This window comes from Emys orbicularis, chromosome 12 (genome assembly GCF_028017835.1).
Source record: "Emys orbicularis isolate rEmyOrb1 chromosome 12, rEmyOrb1.hap1, whole genome shotgun sequence".
NCBI lineage: Eukaryota > Metazoa > Chordata > Testudines > Emydidae > Emys > Emys orbicularis.
Window position 1 is genome coordinate 3,205,486 of NC_088694.1, and position 16,473 is coordinate 3,221,958.

Below are 16,473 nucleotides of genomic sequence, written 5' to 3' on the forward strand. Positions count from 1 at the left end.
AGCACATTATGGCTCTCAGGGTAGTTGTGCTGGGAACTGAGGATGGGTTAGAGAGGATCAGCCGGCGGTATCAATTCAGCACCGTGGCCAGCTCCTGCATCAGGGATAGTGATTCCTTCAGTCTCCTGCCCTCGCCACCTATGCTGCAATTTCATATTCTTCAAGCACCCTCGCCCTCCCCTCGCAGACTCCTCTCCTTTGGAGCTGGGGCTATTCAATGCCCTTTCAGAGGCTCTGTGATTGTTTCAGGTAGCTATAAAGAGAGAAGCAGGTTTTGCCCGTTGGTAACCGGGGCTTTTCAAAGATCCTAGAAAAGTTTAGTACAACAAGTGAAACTGTCATTTCCATCCCTTCCTTACAGGAGTGTGTGGAGCGGGGAGGGGGATAATCTGCTCAGTTGTGAGCTACGGCTGCCTCTTGCATTTCCCTGCTCTCCCAACGGTGGGGGTAGAGCGGACAGAGGCTGCGTGGGGCATTGAATTGAATTTTAACAAGCCGGTCCCGGTATTTAAAGGGAGGGCCAGTAGGAAGTTCTGGCTCCTGAGTGGCAAATGCGTTCCTCTGCTGTCTCTCTTGCCAGGAGGACTGTGCACTTTTATTGGCTAATGCCACTTGCAGAGCAACAGCTGGCTTGGTGCTTAATGCTTGCGTCCGGCACAAATCATCCCTAAGTGCCAGAACAGAGGCGCGGGTGAGATCCCAGTGTCATTGCGTGGGATGGGCAGAGCTTGACAATCCCCCCGTTCCTCCATTTCCCCACCCTCGGAATAGCCAGGAGAAGAGATAGAGAAGCCCGCAGCCACCCTGCTCTGAGAGATTAGCCACTCAAGCATGGATAGTCTGATCCAAAGCAGCCCCTCCCTGGCAATAAAGGGACAGCTGGGTGTGCGCAGGCAAGGTTAAGGGATTTCTCATGCAGCGAGAGGAAGGCTGCTTCGCCTCAGAGAGCAGCAGGACTCCTGCTGCCCTGCCTGTGGTGGGGAGAGCACATGCCCTGCTCCTGTGTGTGTAAGGCCTGATCCAGCAAGGAGCTTTTAGTCAGTGCTCCTGGGGTTCCACCTGACAGCACCCTCAGCTCCCACAGCAGCCAGTGCTCTGAGCTTTGCTTGTTCCGACCTCTCTCTGCGATGGAAGCAGTGAGGCCCTTTAGTCCCTGCTCACGTGTGCAATAGCTAAAGAACCCCAGCAAAGCCCCCGTCACGGTCCCCAGTGCAAGACCCCAGTTTGCTTTCCTGCTGTGCTGCAGCTGAGTCAGCGACTACACTGGCGCAGAACAGGCCAGACCCCTCCTCTGCGTCCTCTCCCCACATGTCTCACCTGCCCTGCTGCAGCTGGGCCTACCTGTGTAGCTCACAAGGGGCTCCCACCCAGCCAGCACCCTCCCTTGCCCCGCTGAAACGTTTGCCCTAGAATGGCCAGTGGTGGTAGCAAAGAGGGGGGTTGGCTCTCTCCTGTGGGTGGCTGCGAGGCAGAAAGGGGGTAGATTGTATTTGACAGGGTGGTTATCTATAGAAAGAGCCTGGGCAGAAAGCCCCAGTTCTAAACCTGTCTCTGCCACTGATTTCCTCTGACTTTGGGCAAGTCAGTTCACCTCCCTGTGCCTCAGCTTCTCCCTCTGTGAAATAGGGGTAATACTACTGCAGAAGGGCATTGGGTTCTTCTGTAGACCCAGGAGGTGCTGTGGATGCTCCTGAGGAGGCATTAGATTTTGCTCTTGTGAAGAGGAAAAATCTCAGGCCGAACCCTTTGACTCTGCGCACGGCTAGGACAGCAGAACTCCCCCTGTCTTGTGCCCTTTCAGTTCTCAGTGCCCACCGTGCTCGGCCACCTACAGAACGCAGTTTAAATACCGGCCAGCTTATCTGCAAGTCAATTAGCCGCACCCCCTTATTCAACCCACTGATCATCTTAGCCCTGCAGTTTCTGAAGCAGTGGCCTTCTCAACACTGTGCTCTCCTCTGCAGGAGGCATTGCTTTTCTCCTGGCTGAATTAATCATGCTCTGCAACCTTTGGGGAGGAGGAAAAATACAGCCTGCTTTGATGAGGCCAATTAAAGTCAGTTGAGCTCTTGTGTGAGAGGGTGTTTTTTCTCTGTATCAACATTCCTTTGGCTGCAGTATTTAACCCCAGCTGGTTCATGGCTCTGTGATGCTGGAGGGGAAAAGACAAACGGATACATTTAAAAAGGCAGTTTGACTTGGCCTCTCATTTTGTAACAATATAGAGTCAGACCACTGGTCTCCAAAGCCCCTCATCCTGGCTCTGAAATCCTCACTGTGGATAATAAGGGGGAGACTTTCACAAATGAGTACGTGTCCCATGTTCCTAAATCCCCTTGTCACTTTAGAAATCCATAGAACAACCTGCTCATAGGGGACATTTCTTACTGGCCCCCATTGGAGAGTAGCAGCTCATGGCTCAAAGCAGAGGGATTTATGTATGAGCTGCTCAGAATCTGTCAACACGGTCAGAAATGTTGACAAGTATAATAGGAAAAATGTTTCCCCAATTTAACAATTTCCTCCCGATTTTTCAGCCAGTTCAAGTTTGTCTCCCTTATTTTAAAGCCCTATCAAAGCAAAGGTGACCTCTTCCTTATCTGTATAACTGGCTAGTCCTTTTTGAGAATCCTACAAAGCATTTGTCCTGAAGGAGAGTTTCTGGCAATGAGTTCCACAGATTAATTCTATGTGCTGCTTGGGGGGCGGGGGAGGGAAGTCCTTTTTCCAGTTTTAAACGTACTGATGGTGCAGAGCTATGAACAGAGCCAATATATGAAGGGTAGCACCCAAAGCCTTTGTCATTGGTTGGGAGCATGTGCCAGGCGTTTCCCATTTAAGACAAGCAAAAGCTAATGGGAAATGAGAATTGTTACCAGCTGGAGAAAAGGGAGAGCCAATAAGCAAGAGGCACTCTAAATTGGCTCTAAGGGGCTGGCCCCAGAAGGACATGCTGGGGGGGGGGGGGGGGGAGTTGCTATACGAAGGTAACCCTGAACTAGGTGGAGTTAATGACAGGGCAGCTGGAGCAGGGGTTCTGCTATACTGTGTTTACGATCACTCTGGGGCTGGTGCACAACAGGGAAAGAACCAGCTTGACTTTCAGATTCCTGGGTGAGGTTGCAGGGCTCTGTGAGAACTGGGGTGAAGGGGGTCATGCCTCATGGTCCGAGTCGGGAGCCAGAAACGAGCCGGGATTCAGAGCGGGAGTCCACGGCAGGAGTCAAAGCTGGAGTCCGAGTCATGGGTGGAGCAGAGGAGGATCTGGGATAAGGAGAGCAGAGAACAGTTCCTGCTGCTACTTATCCAGCAGACCGTCTGCCCACTGGGATTACAGAGCGACCACTGGACAGCTGCCGGGCTCCGCAGCCGCCCAGCTCTCTAGAAGGTGGATTTCAGATAATCACTGTGTGATTGTGCTTTCCAAAGCCCCATGCAGTGCTGATACAGCACTCGCTGCGTCAGGCAAATGGGAGAGCCTTCAATTCTCTGCAAGGGCAAAGAAGTGACATGAGCTTCGGCCCTGCCGCCGGCCCTGCCCAGGGCCAGACAGTCATTTTTGTTGTCAGAAGGGGGTCATGGTGCAATGAAGTTTGAGAAATGCTGAGTTAGAGAGCTGGGTCACGCCACCAGGCCTCGGTACTCCCTTTCCATTGTCACATCTCTTCCTACTATGTTCTCTCTGCTGTGTCCCACTCCTCCCTTGTCTTCAGTACCCCTTCGCCCCCCTAGAGAGACCCCCACTCTGTACGCTATCCAGATGCGCCTTGGTGGCTCCCTGACTCCCTCTGCCTGTCTCTTTTCCCCAACAGCTCGCTCTGCTGTTCTCTCTTGCACCCGCTAACACTGTGCTCCCTGTGTTATAAGTGCCTAGAGAGACTGGAACTGAAATCAACAATTGCTCTTTATGAATCACTATGCCTATCACACTGCTTGTGTCTGTGGCTCTTCGGAGGCTGAAATTTGTAGATGTCAAGGCCAGAAGGGACCATTACATTCACCTTGTCTGACCTCCTGCATAACCCAGGCCATAATTCCTGCCCTGAGCCCATCACTTCTGGTTGAGCAAGACATGGCTCAGGCAGCAAACTCCTCCTGTGAGTGCAGTGCTGGGAAAGGAGACAGCCCAGACCTCTCCTACCCTCTGTTCATCCCTGAAATGAATGGGGCAAGTGTCCCGGTGCTGCCCTGCCAGCGTGCTGCACTTCTGAGCTAAAGGGACTCTCATCCCATTTACCCGTTTTACATACTGGTACAACAAGAGCTTTCTTCCAGGCTTCTGGAACTTCCCCTGTGTTCCAAGACTTATCAAAAATCAACACTGAAGCTCCAGCAAGCTCCTCGGCCAGCTCTTTTAAAACTCTTGGATTCAAGTTATCCAGACCTGCTCATTTATAAATGTCTAACTTTAGTAGCTGCTCTTTAACATCCTCCTGAGATACTAGTAGGATGGAAAGAGTGTTGTTATACGATATGACTGCATCATCAGTTTTCCCCCCAATACAGGACAGAAATATTTATTGAACAATTCTGCCTTTTCTGCATTATTATTGATAATGTTATCATTTTCATCTAGGAACAGACCAATACCATTTTTAGGATTCCTTTTGTTCCTAAAATATTTTAAAACACCTTATTGTCCTTAATGCTGCTGGCCATAGAGTTCCCTTTGCTTCCTTTATCAATTTTCTATAATTCCTAGGTTCTGAAGTATATTCATTACTATTAACTTCCCCTTTCTTCCATTTGTTTTATATAAACATTTTTATAGCTGCCTTCATTTCCCCTCTAAACAAGATCAATTTTTAAATCAACATGGCCTTCTTCTTTGATTGTGTCTTTTTGAACATCTAGTAGGGTGTTCTTAAACAATTCCTACTTGTCATTCACATTTTTTGGATTGAATTCTTCCTCCCAGCTGATTTGGCTTGTAATAGTTTTCAGCTTTGTGAAACTGTCCTTTTTCCTCCCACGCATTCTAGAGAGGTGCATAAGGAGCCAATCATCCTGTTCCCTGATCTGGTGGTCCGTAGCAGACATCAACTAATACCCCATTTGTGATTTATCTGTTCATCCATAAACATTCAGGATAATTTTCTTCCGTGTTACCAGTGACTCAGAAACAGGTAATGCCATTTTTGACATAAAGTGCTTGTCCTCCTCCCCTTTTGCCCACTCAATCCTTCCTAAAAAGGTGACAGCCATTGATTTTAACATTACAGTCATATACATCTTCCCAGCAGGTTTCAGTAAAACCAACTAGATCAAATTTATGCTCACTAATATGCAATTCCAATTCCTCTTGTTTATTACCAAGCTCCTAGCATTGGTGTATAAGCAACGTAAGAATTTCTTCTCTTCACATCCTTGGGTGTCTTGACTGATTTTGTTCTCAGCATCTTGATTTTGTTCTAAATGAATGCCTCTTTGTTTCCTCTTTTCACCATCCCCGTTTGTTCTGCGGTTAACACCCTCCTCCTGCGAATCACGCCAACAGGTTTCAGGAATGCCAACTAGCTGGAATTTATGCTTATAAATCAGCAATGCCCATGCCTCTTGTTTGGCACCCAGGCTCAGGCAATTAAAGAATTTCTTCCCTTCACATCCTTTGGTTCCTTGATTAATTTTGTTCTCAACATCTCAGTTTTGTCCACAACCTGGCGTTGGCTGGTAAAAAATCCCCCAGTGCCTTCTCCCATCCTGCCCAAAGAAGAGCGGGGAGGCTGCAGGTCAGGCCTGAAAGGCATTGTCAGGGTTGTCCAAGGGCACTTGCCCCACCCAGCTTGCTTTATGGGCCCAATCCTCTCCGACTGTAGTCAGTGGCAAAGCTCACGGTGACTTCAATAGGAGCAGGATTGGGCCCTGCACCCGGCTCTCCCCAGCAATATCAGCATTTCACTCCAGTCGATACTGAAACTGACACCAGCACACAACCAAAGCGCCAGCAGCTAGAGAGCAGAACAATCACTCCACAGACAGGCGTGTCCAAAGGGCAGAAAACTGACTGAGTGTTTTATGAATAATTTTAATTAGTCCAAGGAAGAAGACAACAACAACAACAACAACAAATAAATAAATAAATAAATAAATTAAATAAGGGCACTGTTTCGAGAAACCCCAGCTAGAAATCCATCTGCTCTGCAGGGCTCCCTGTTAATCGCTCTAGTTTACAATAAAGGACACAGACACGTTACTCAAGGCAGAATGCTCTTACAACATGTGGCTGCTTCAGTAGCTGAACGCCGCTGGTATCGTCGTGGGAGAGAGGAGGAATCGAGTGACTGTTGCACAAACAGGCAAACAAAGAGTTCACAGTTCTCTTATATTGGTCAAATGAGTCTTCATCCCTCTCTGAAATAACCAAGGCCACTATTGGATCATCCCCCACGAGAGGTTGGGGGAAGATGGGGGTTCATAAGGCAGGGGAGTGAATGGGCCCCTTCAGCTACTGCAGACTGGGCCCCAAATCTAGATCACAGAGCTGAATGTGTTGCAAGATTTCAGTTCGGTTTTTCACACCCATTCGCTCTCACACGAGAACACCAGCAGTAAGGGTGGTCAAGCCAGCAACAGGGGAAATGGCTGAAGGGGAGACGTCAGTAAGAAAAGCCTAGCTTGGTTTCCCAAACCTGCCAGGTGTTCCGAAGACCCCCTCCTGACGGAAGGTGCAAGGCACAGCTCTCAAGAAAGGCCTGGCATGATTTCCCACCAACCCTGATCTGCAGTGAACAAGACAGTCAACTGGGGGAGCAGTTTGTAGATCAGGAGTCTGATGGAAGCTCTGACTCCAGCACCTTCACACAAGCCATTGCTTAAGCCAAATGGCATGAGCAGACCAAGCCACAGTTGATTATGTGGCTGTTTAAGGTTCCCTAGCCCAGCCCTCTTCTCTGTTCCAACAGCGTAAAAGGTTGAGATAACCAGGACTACAGTGTAACAAAGCCGGCTGCCAGTTCCTGGTGCTCAGTTTTACAACGCTTTCCTCGCCGGTCAGTGGATCTGAAGGATCTCGTCATACACTGCACAAGCAGGAGAAGGCGGGAGTGAGAGAAAGGGCCTCCTTGTATGTACTGCTGGGATGCGCTTTTTGGGGATGCTTGTCAGACTGAGAACTGAGCAAGCAGTGCCCGAGTGGTATTTGCTCACCCAATGAACCCTGCAGGCAAAGCTGCAGGTGCAAATGCGAGTCAGTTTGGAAACTTGGGCCCTTTCTGTCCCATTGCTCCTCTAGGAACATAGCAAAGGCCAGACGAGCTGCAGCCCCATGTTCTGAGATATGGCGGGGGAGGGGTTCATTTCTCACCAGTGGTGGTCTTTGGGCCTACCTCGCACCTTGGGTAGACGTTTAACCCACTTTGCACACCTGTAAATGACTGTGCAAGGTGCAGGGCAACAGAGAATCAACCCCTCTCTCCCTAAACTTCAGAACAAGGGAGCTTAAGGTTCCAAGATGCACTTCCCTTATGCAACAGTCCCCATGTAGTCCCCTGGAATCCCACATTCCCGTGCTCTGCAGTGCCCTGGATCCCCACATTCCCGTGCTCTGCAGTGCCCTGGATCCCCACATTCCCGTGCTCTGCAGTGCCCTGGATCCCCACTTTCCCATGCTCTGCAGTGCCCTGTATTCCCACATTCCCGTGCTCTGCAGTGCCCTGGATCCCCACATTCCCATGCTCTGCAGTGCCCTGTATTCCCACATTCCCGTGCTCTGCAGTGCCCTGGATCCCCACATGCCCATGCTCTCTCTGCAGTGCCCTGGATTCCCACATTCCTGTGCTTTGCATTGCCCTGGATCCCCTCATTCCCATGCAGTGCAGTGCCTGTTTCCCCTCATTCCCATGCAGAGCAGTGCCCTGGATCCCCACATTCCCATGCAGTGCAGTGCCCTAGATCTCCTCATTCCCGTGCTATGCAGTGCCCTGTATCCCCTCATTCCCATGCAGTGCAGTGCACTGTGTCTCCACATTCCCATGCAGTGCAGTAACCTGGATCCCCACATACCCATTCTGTCCAGTGCCTTATAATTCAAGAATGTTTTAATCTCACTCATTTCTAGAACCAATTCTTTCCCAGTGGGTTTGGAAATACTTTCCACTTCAGTGCTAATGACTTTCTCCAGCTCCTGATGGTTTCTAACAGCAGTCATCCAACGGTCATATTGGCAAGTATGTTTATCATGTTTCTCATGATAAATTCTATTTTTCTCTGATTGAAGAACTCATGACAGAAAATAATTACCCATTTACAAACAAACCTGGTTTTACAGGTAAATGTGAAAGGATCTGACAATGTAACTGGCATGTGAAACAGACTAGGGTGGAGATCTGTTTCATTTTGGTTCATTCCACTTCAGAATTAAGACTCTGTATAGTCGAGAGTCTTCCAGAGTGATCACAAAGTTCCTTCCAGTGACAGCCAGTGATTTTATTCAAGTGGGTGGGAAAAGCGAGGGAAACTCACTTCCTACCCTAAAAGAATCAAATAAACCCTGATCCTTGGCTCTAGGGCCTATCGGACTCCCAAGCTAATAGAAAGCAGCTCTGGCCTTAAGATCAAAAATTTTCCCAGCCAAGGAACAGATTTCCCCTTCACCTTAGAATGTTTGTGGGTTTTATTATCGCTTGCTAAATTCATTGTTGCCTATTATTCAGCTTAGTCCATAGTTTCAAGCTCTCTGGGTTGGTTTTCTCCTCCATCTTATGAATTCAACAAATAAATCACTGGGCAAAGAGCAGAACAAAAAAAAAAGAGAAAATAAAAGTAAAGCAAAATGTAAAAAAGAGCAAGTGCTGGATGCATGTGGATATCTGTACCTATATGTGAGGTGAATGTTTGCCAGCAAAAACAGAGGCTTTAAATTGAGTGTACATTATAGTTTACCAGCATCTGGGTGATTTTTTTTTTTAAAAATCTTTCTCAATTACTAGAGATGTCTGATGCTGCAGCCTCTCTCTCTAATGGAATTTTTCCCTAGATACACTTCATTCATCCTAAATATTTATATTTCAATAAAGGGGCTTTCTTCTTCCCCATCCTCCAGACCTCCTTAAGGGATAATACAGTAATACATTGAGAAAGCAATGACAGCCTGATTCCATTAAGTTCTCTTCTTAAACAATCTTATGTTATAATACAAACGGAGTCCTTCTTATACTCACATAAATCAGGTGGTCAGTAGATCTAATCTCCTAACAGGTTCATCCTTTCATCACTTAAGAAGCATTTTATCTTATTTAAAGTGATAGAAATTGATGATCGCATCAATTCCTTTAAGGGGTTTATTCAGAACTGGTCTCCTCGTCACTGTAATTTGGTATTCCGGGGGTTCTTTTAATTCGTTGGAGAGGTTTAATCTTTAATCCAGACATCCATTGGAAGTGGATTTTGTGTTCTTATATCAGGTTTATAGCCTAGGGCCAGATCACTGCGCCCTTTATTCACATGACTAATCCCAAGGGGCCAAATCCACTCCCATTGAGCCTGATTCTGCACCTTCTGGAAAGCACCGAGGGCCCTGATCGCCTACTGATACCAGTGTCAGTTACCGCTCTGCACCCAACAGGGTCAGGCTGATTGACTTCATTGGGCATGGCGTTTGCTCAACACCTGCACCGATTTGGCCCACTGATTTTAACCTCAGTCACTGATGTACACACGCTGTTTACTGTCCTGCAGATCTTCCTCAAGCAAACCTCCCCAACGATGTTGGATAAGAGGCCTGAGTAAGGATTGCACTGCTGGTTCCCACTGATTTCAGCAGAAGGAGGCTCACGCTCCGGGGCGTAGGTCTTGATCCAAACCCAGTGAAGATAATGGAAAGACTCCCATTGACTTCAGTGCGGTTTTGGATCAGGTGTTTAGCAGGATTTCACCAAGACTTCTAAACGCTCAACAGAGAGTTAAAGAACACAGTACATGAGATGTAATTAACTACACACAGATCATGACCTCTGGAGACCATTAAAAAATGTGGTACTTCAATGGAGTTTTTTTCCCCAGGGTGATAGAGACCATAGTTCATCCCTGTAGCTTTATAATGATAGCAAGAACCAACCTCAAACTGCTAGAAAAAATACCTGCCTGTGTATTGACAACCCCCCAAAAGCTGGGGAACTTTAATAGTTATTTTATGGATAACTTTTGGAAGCATTGAAATAAAATATGACGAGCAATTCCGTCACAAGCAAAATTACTTTTTTGCTTGTAAGGATTTTTGTTTGGCTATTTAAATATATATTTGTATGTGCCTAGCCACATTTGAATTAAGCCATTAATAGTATATATATATTTATATACTATTATATATGATATATTTATTGCAGTACACTGCAAATGTCACCTTTTGTTTGGATTACTTTCCTATCTAATTCCACTTTTAAACTTCCTACTTACACTGTTTTTCTCTCTCTATGCAGAATATTGTGCTTTACTTATATTTCAGGTTTTATTGCCAAGATGTTACTTCATCTCCTAACTGCAGACCATGTCTCCTGGCATCAGCACAAATGATCAGACTCAGACTTCTGAATGGGGAAGAACAGTTCATTTAAAATGAAAATCTGGAAATTGTTTAAAATGCAAGTCGTTTTCCTATTTCTTTTCTTCTGGACAAAGAACCAGATTTTTTTTTAAAGGCTCGAGGACCGTAGATTTGCTGGTGTGACTGGTAGGTGGAGTGAAGATTGTGTGCTGTCCATTTCTCTGTCCCGCTTTCAGAAGTAGGATAGGTGCAACGCAAATATTGTGAAGGACTGGAGAAGTCTTTTATATTCACATAACTTGTAAAAACCGTCACATTTTTCACATATTCTTCCCTTTTAGTTAGGAACAGTGAAAGCTCAGATTCGATGCCACACAAGTTTTACAATTAACTATTGCTAAAAAGTTGTTTACTGCTGAAAATTATACCCTACATAAAAAAACAAAACACAGACTCTAAATGTGCTTTGTGTTCCATCAATAACCTAGCAGAGGACCACTGATCTGTAACTTCGGCTATGCTTATTACTGCATATCAGTCAAAGGTCATGAGGAGATAGTATTGTACATGGCACAGAAAACTTCCAGATATCTTGACGTTTTCTTTCATTCTAATGCCAGGGCTTAGGAAAGCAGCTCTTCCCAAAATGAAATAGAAAAAGAAACATTTGGTTTCCAAAAGGCTGCTGGACTAGATACTTAGTGATATCCAATCGTCAGGTGAGTGTCCGATCTGCATTTTCAATGTCTGTTCTTGCCCCCCAGATATTTTCTTGCAGTAGGTGAAATTCCAATAGTCCTACTCTGCTCCGAGGTGTGGAGTTAATGTAAAACCTCCATGTTGAACAGTTAAAAAACCCCTTTTCTCAGTTTGTTCACCTCAAGGGGAAGCGTGAAGGCCCAAGCGGAACAGCAGGAGTGAGGGGTCTAAGACCCCTGGCTGATTGCTGTAGACTCTGTCACCTGGATGACTTCATTCTCTACCAAGGCTTGTCCCCCATCGCCATTGAGTTGTCTCAATCTCAGATTTATAGATCCGTAGGTTTTCCTTGGCCCCCGGGAGCCCGGGAAGGTCCGTCTCCGGTACAGCTCCCCTTTGTATATGGAGACCAGCAGCAGCACGGAGAGCAGCATGCCCCCCAAGGTCAGCAGCCCCAGCCCTGCGATGATACACTTGTCCAAGTGGGAGCCCAGGCGCGCGTAGTACATCTCCAGCCTCTCCATCTCCCGGGCCGTCACTGCGGCGGGGTCCACCCGGGGCTCCCGGGGGATGGTGTAGGCGATCACCACCAGCACGATCCCACTCACGAGGAAGATCAAGGCCGAAATGAACCCATAGTCCACAGAGTGGCCAGCAGGCTCTGGCAGGGGCCCATCCTCCGACCTGGGCGAGAGGTCTCCCCGCTGCGCCCTGGCCCGGGCGGCGCCTCTCCCGGGGCCGCTCCCCGCCTCCTCGCCGCTCCGGAACCAGGTTTCCTCTTCCTCCGGCGCCTGGTAGGAGGCGTTGTCCAGGCCGGCGGTGGGAGCTGTCCGCGGTACTGAGCAGCCCCCGGGGCCCATCCCGAGGCCCCTCAGCTCCAGGGGGCAGGAAGTCGCCATGGGCCAGCAGCTCCCCGGGGCATCCCCGTCAGCGCCGGGTCTGCGGAGACACGAGACGGGCCCGCAGGCCGGGCTGTGAACAGCCCGCAGCTCCCGGGCCGCGCCCCGCAGCGCCAGGGGCCCCGGCGAGCTCACCGCAACCGGGCGGCCGAGCGGCCGCTCTCCGGGCTCGGGAAGCGCTGGGCAGGGCAGAGCTTCCTCCGCGCTGCGCCCCAGCGCCCCATGGCCGGGCACCCCCCGAGCCAGGGGCCGGCCGGGCCGCCCGGGGGTCACTGCCGAGCGCCTCCGCCGCGGGCTGCGGGTGCATCGCCCTGCGGGTGCATGGAGAAGCCCTGGCCGGCTGCAGAAGGCAATGCCCCCCCCCCTCCCACCCCCTTGTTATTCTCCTCCTACCTGCCCGGGCCGCGCACTGCGGGCTGGCGGCGCCGGGGGCCGGGCTGGGCTCCGGGCAGCCCGCGGGCGAGCTCCGCTCTGCCACCCACCCTGGGCGCTGGGGGGGGGGGGGCGCTGCTCCGGGCCGTGCCGCGCCCCGACCCCCGGTGCCCTTCCGCGGGAAGGATGGATGGAGGTCAGGACGGCGGCGGGGCTGCGCTGTCCAGCCCCAGCCGCCCCGGGAGTCGAGTCACGCAATCCCCCGCCCAGCTCAGCACCAGCCGCCTCCCTCCCCGGCCCGGCCGCCCTACATTCCCCAGCAGCACCTGGCACCGCCAGATACACCTGCTCCAAAGCACCCGACTCAGCCCCCAGCCAGAGCCCCCGGAATCGGCTCGGTCCCCCGGGGCGCGGCGGGAGCTGCGCCCCCCCCCCCCCCCAACTGGCTCTGCCGGAGCCCGGCTCGCCTCTCAGTGCAAGGGGACGGGGGGGCGAATCCAGCCAGGGGACGGGGGCGGTAAACAAAGGCGCCGCCAGGTTCTCACGCAACCGCCCAACGGAGCAGATCAGGCACCTGCCGCCAGACAATGAGCCCCTGAAAGGCCAGGGCGCGGGGGCACCTACCTGGCTGGGCAGAGCCGGAGCCGCCCTGCCAAGGCGATCGTGCCCGCGGGCTGCTCCGGCGGACCGGACCGGGCTCCCTGCGGAGCAGGTGGGAGACATCCCCTTCCTCCGTGCCAGGCAGCCAATGGGGCCGGCTGCGGAGAGCCCGGCAGAGGGGCCGAGCGGGCGCGGTGATGAGAGGCAAGCCAATGAGGGCACATACCTGCGGGCTGGGGGAGGGGAGGGATGTGCAGGGCGAGGGGGGGCACGGAGCTGCGAGGCCCAGCCCCGAGCCAGATGCTAAGGCTCAGGCCAAGCGCGAGGAACCAGATCCCGGCTGGCGAGAGAGACCTGCCGGGGAGAAAGTCCGCGAACGCCCATCCCTGGCTGGGCGTGTGCTGGGGGGCGACGCAGAGACCAGTGGGGTCGTTTCACCCGTCACTCAAAGCAGGGAGGGGTCCCATAGGGGCTGGGGCCAGGGCCCAGCTCCTGCAAACTAAGTCAATGTATGTCAATGGACTCTGGGATCAGGCCCTACAGGTTCCGATCTGTGCAATGATGAAGCAATTGCTCATAGGTTTCAGAGCGGTCGCCGTGTTAGTCTGTATCAGCAAGAACAAGGAGGAGTCCTTGTGGCACCTTAGAGACTGGCACATTTATTTGGGCATCAGCTTTCCTGGGATATAACCCACTTCATCGGATGCATGGAGTGGAAAATACAGTAGGCAGGTATAAATACACAGCACATGAAAAGATGGGCATATAGCACCCTGCAGAGCAGCAGGACCATGCCTCGGCCCTAGAACAGTCTGAGATTCTGAGACCCCCCCCGTGCGCCTTCCTTGGCACATTTCTACTACCTGCTTTTTTCATACAGCACTTGACATATTCCAGACACGTCAGCTGTTAACCCTTCCATTTCCCGATCCTTGTGGTGAACTGCTGGCATGAGAGTGGTTTTAGTTTATTTGTTCCTAAACTATGTGTTATTTTAATTTTAGTACCTGTACCTAGAGATTGTGTTGTGGGCATAAGTACAAAATGATATGGGGCCTGGGGGTATTCAAAGCCACCTAGGGAATGTAGACCCCCAATGCCCAGGCATTGTAATGCAGTGCTATCTCTCAGGCAGCTTCAAAATCTCAGCCATAACAATACATACAGTTCTTAGACTGACATGTAGATGCTCTGACACCATGCTGATGAGTGTGGGGAAATCACTAGAATAGAATAAAATATTGGACCACATTTATCTCAGGAGCAATTATTCTATTGTATCTGACACTGTTCCACCATGGATACATTTGGCCCATTATCACTACTGTTCATCAGATTAACTATATGGATTACCTTTATCTTCATTATCCATCTCGGAGTAAGCTTTAACGTTGCCTTTAAAAAAAAAAAACCCTATTGCTAATGGGGTTTTTTTGGGGGGAGGGCAGATTTTAGCTGCTTTGTCACACTTTTTGATTTGACTGGGATGCACCCAGTTCTGTTAACTGAGTCGGCAGGTCTCAGCCCAGTGTAGAAAAGTGTCCACACTGCAGCTGGAACTAAATGGCATCCTTGTAAATAGCCTTAGTAGAGAGGCCAAGGACTGACTAGGAACGGAAACTGAACTTTCCTCTCACCCCTAGAAGCAATCTCTGAAGGTTGCGGCTGGGGCACATTGCTGGGGCATTGTGTGGGAGGTTTGCGCTGTCATTCACTGTCTTGTACCTGTTCCATGGATACGGGGTTCCAGTCTCTGTTTTTGTCAGGTCAGGAATTCTTCCGGGGCAGTTCTCAGGCCTGTGTGACACAGGAGCTCAGACTAGATGATCACAATAGTCCCTTCTGGCCTTAGAATTGATGCATCTCTGAGCACGACAGTATTGTTTAAAGACATGTGCATTGAATTTTGTGGTATGCTGCCTGAACATACAATGCAGCCACTCACTCATTTCTCCAATTCCATCTTTGTACTTTGTCAGACCTCACAACGCTTTCCAGGAGCCTAGAATCTGTTGTTCCCCAGGATGCATCCATAACTGGGGCCTTAAAAGCGGAATTAAAAATAAACAAAAGTGCATCCCAATATGTTAACCACGTGTACATAGATTTCCAGAGCAACACATTCCTAGGGCTAGGAAAAGATCCTCAGAACCAGGTAGATCAGGGGAGATGCTTAATCCAGAATGATACATCCACATAGGAATATGTGCATAGGGTGTGCGCATAAGTGTGTGAATAGACAGATGGATAGATACTGACATAAGAGACAGATCTATCGACTAGACAGAGACACTTCTAATTATATTGAATTCATCGTAATAAAAAAATTCCAGCCAAGATGCCCTCTAGCAGAGCAATGATTAATTTATTATCTCACTGTTTTTGTCTGTGAGCTGCTTTTTATGGGGCTCAGAACACGGTGGCCAATATTTTCAGAAGTGACAAGTGACTTTGGGTGCCCAGCCAGTGAGGGTCCAATTGTCTGAAAGAGCTAGGACAACCAGACAGCAAGTGTGAAAAATCGGGATGGGGTGGGGGGTAATAGGAGCCTATATAAGAAAAAGACCCCAAAATCGGGACTGTCCCTATAAAATCGGGACATCTGGTCACCCTAGAAAGAGCTGAGCACCATCCTCTGAGAATCAGGCCCCACAACAGAGCAAGCTGAACCTTTAAAGGCCAGGCACCACTAGCTTGTCAGTTACAGGTCTCCATCCCTTTAAGGCCAGGATTTGGAGAGCATGTGACTGGAACTGGTAACTCAGAGACTGGCCTGCTGGGCTATAAAAGAGGCAGCCTTGCTCTCTCTGAAGCAGAGTGTATGGCTGTGAAATTGGAGCTGCTTTGCTGGGAGAGCTGAAGGGGAGCAGCTGTGGCTGTTAAGTCCACCCTGGCAGAGAAACCTCAGAGGGGCTGTGGAAAGATGCTGATTAGCAGCCTGGAGACTGCCAGGAGGTGGTATGAACCACTACAGCTGAGGTTCACCACAGACAGACAGAGAGGAAGAGAAAGGGAGGCAACACAAAAGCAAGGAGCTCAAGGGGCCATCTGGCTGGACAGCAGCATCCACAGAGCAGTGAACGGCGTGAGAAGCAGAGAAACCCCTCACTCTCCCTTCCAAAGGGCAGCAGGATTTTAACAAGTGGCTGCTGCAAAGGGCCGAGAGCTCACTCCAGCTCCCCAGTGACTAATGCTCTGCTCTTCTTTCCAGGAAGCGCTCTCTGAGCTCCACTTCCCCAAATACAATCCCACCTTGAGCCCTTGAGCTGTAGGCAGACACGATGCCCTCAACCGTCTTGTCCCCAGTGGACTGCTCCCGGTGTCTGTACACCCCAGTCAATCCCAGGTCCTCTGATGTGTGTCAGAGCTGTAAATCTTCATCCTAGGCACCCACCACAAGGGCACATGTGTGTGCACACACCC

General features: G+C 50.1%; 1 protein-coding gene across 1 annotated transcript; it reads right to left on the minus strand.

The window, feature by feature from the left end:
* Window positions 1-11,406: 11,406 nt before the first annotated feature.
* On the minus strand, window positions 11,407-12,078 carry TMEM74B (transmembrane protein 74B). The gene has a single exon (XM_065415025.1). The coding sequence runs from the start codon at window positions 12,076-12,078 to the stop codon at window positions 11,407-11,409; it is 672 nt and encodes a 223-aa protein (XP_065271097.1).
* Between the last annotated feature and the right edge of the window lie 4,395 nt (window positions 12,079-16,473).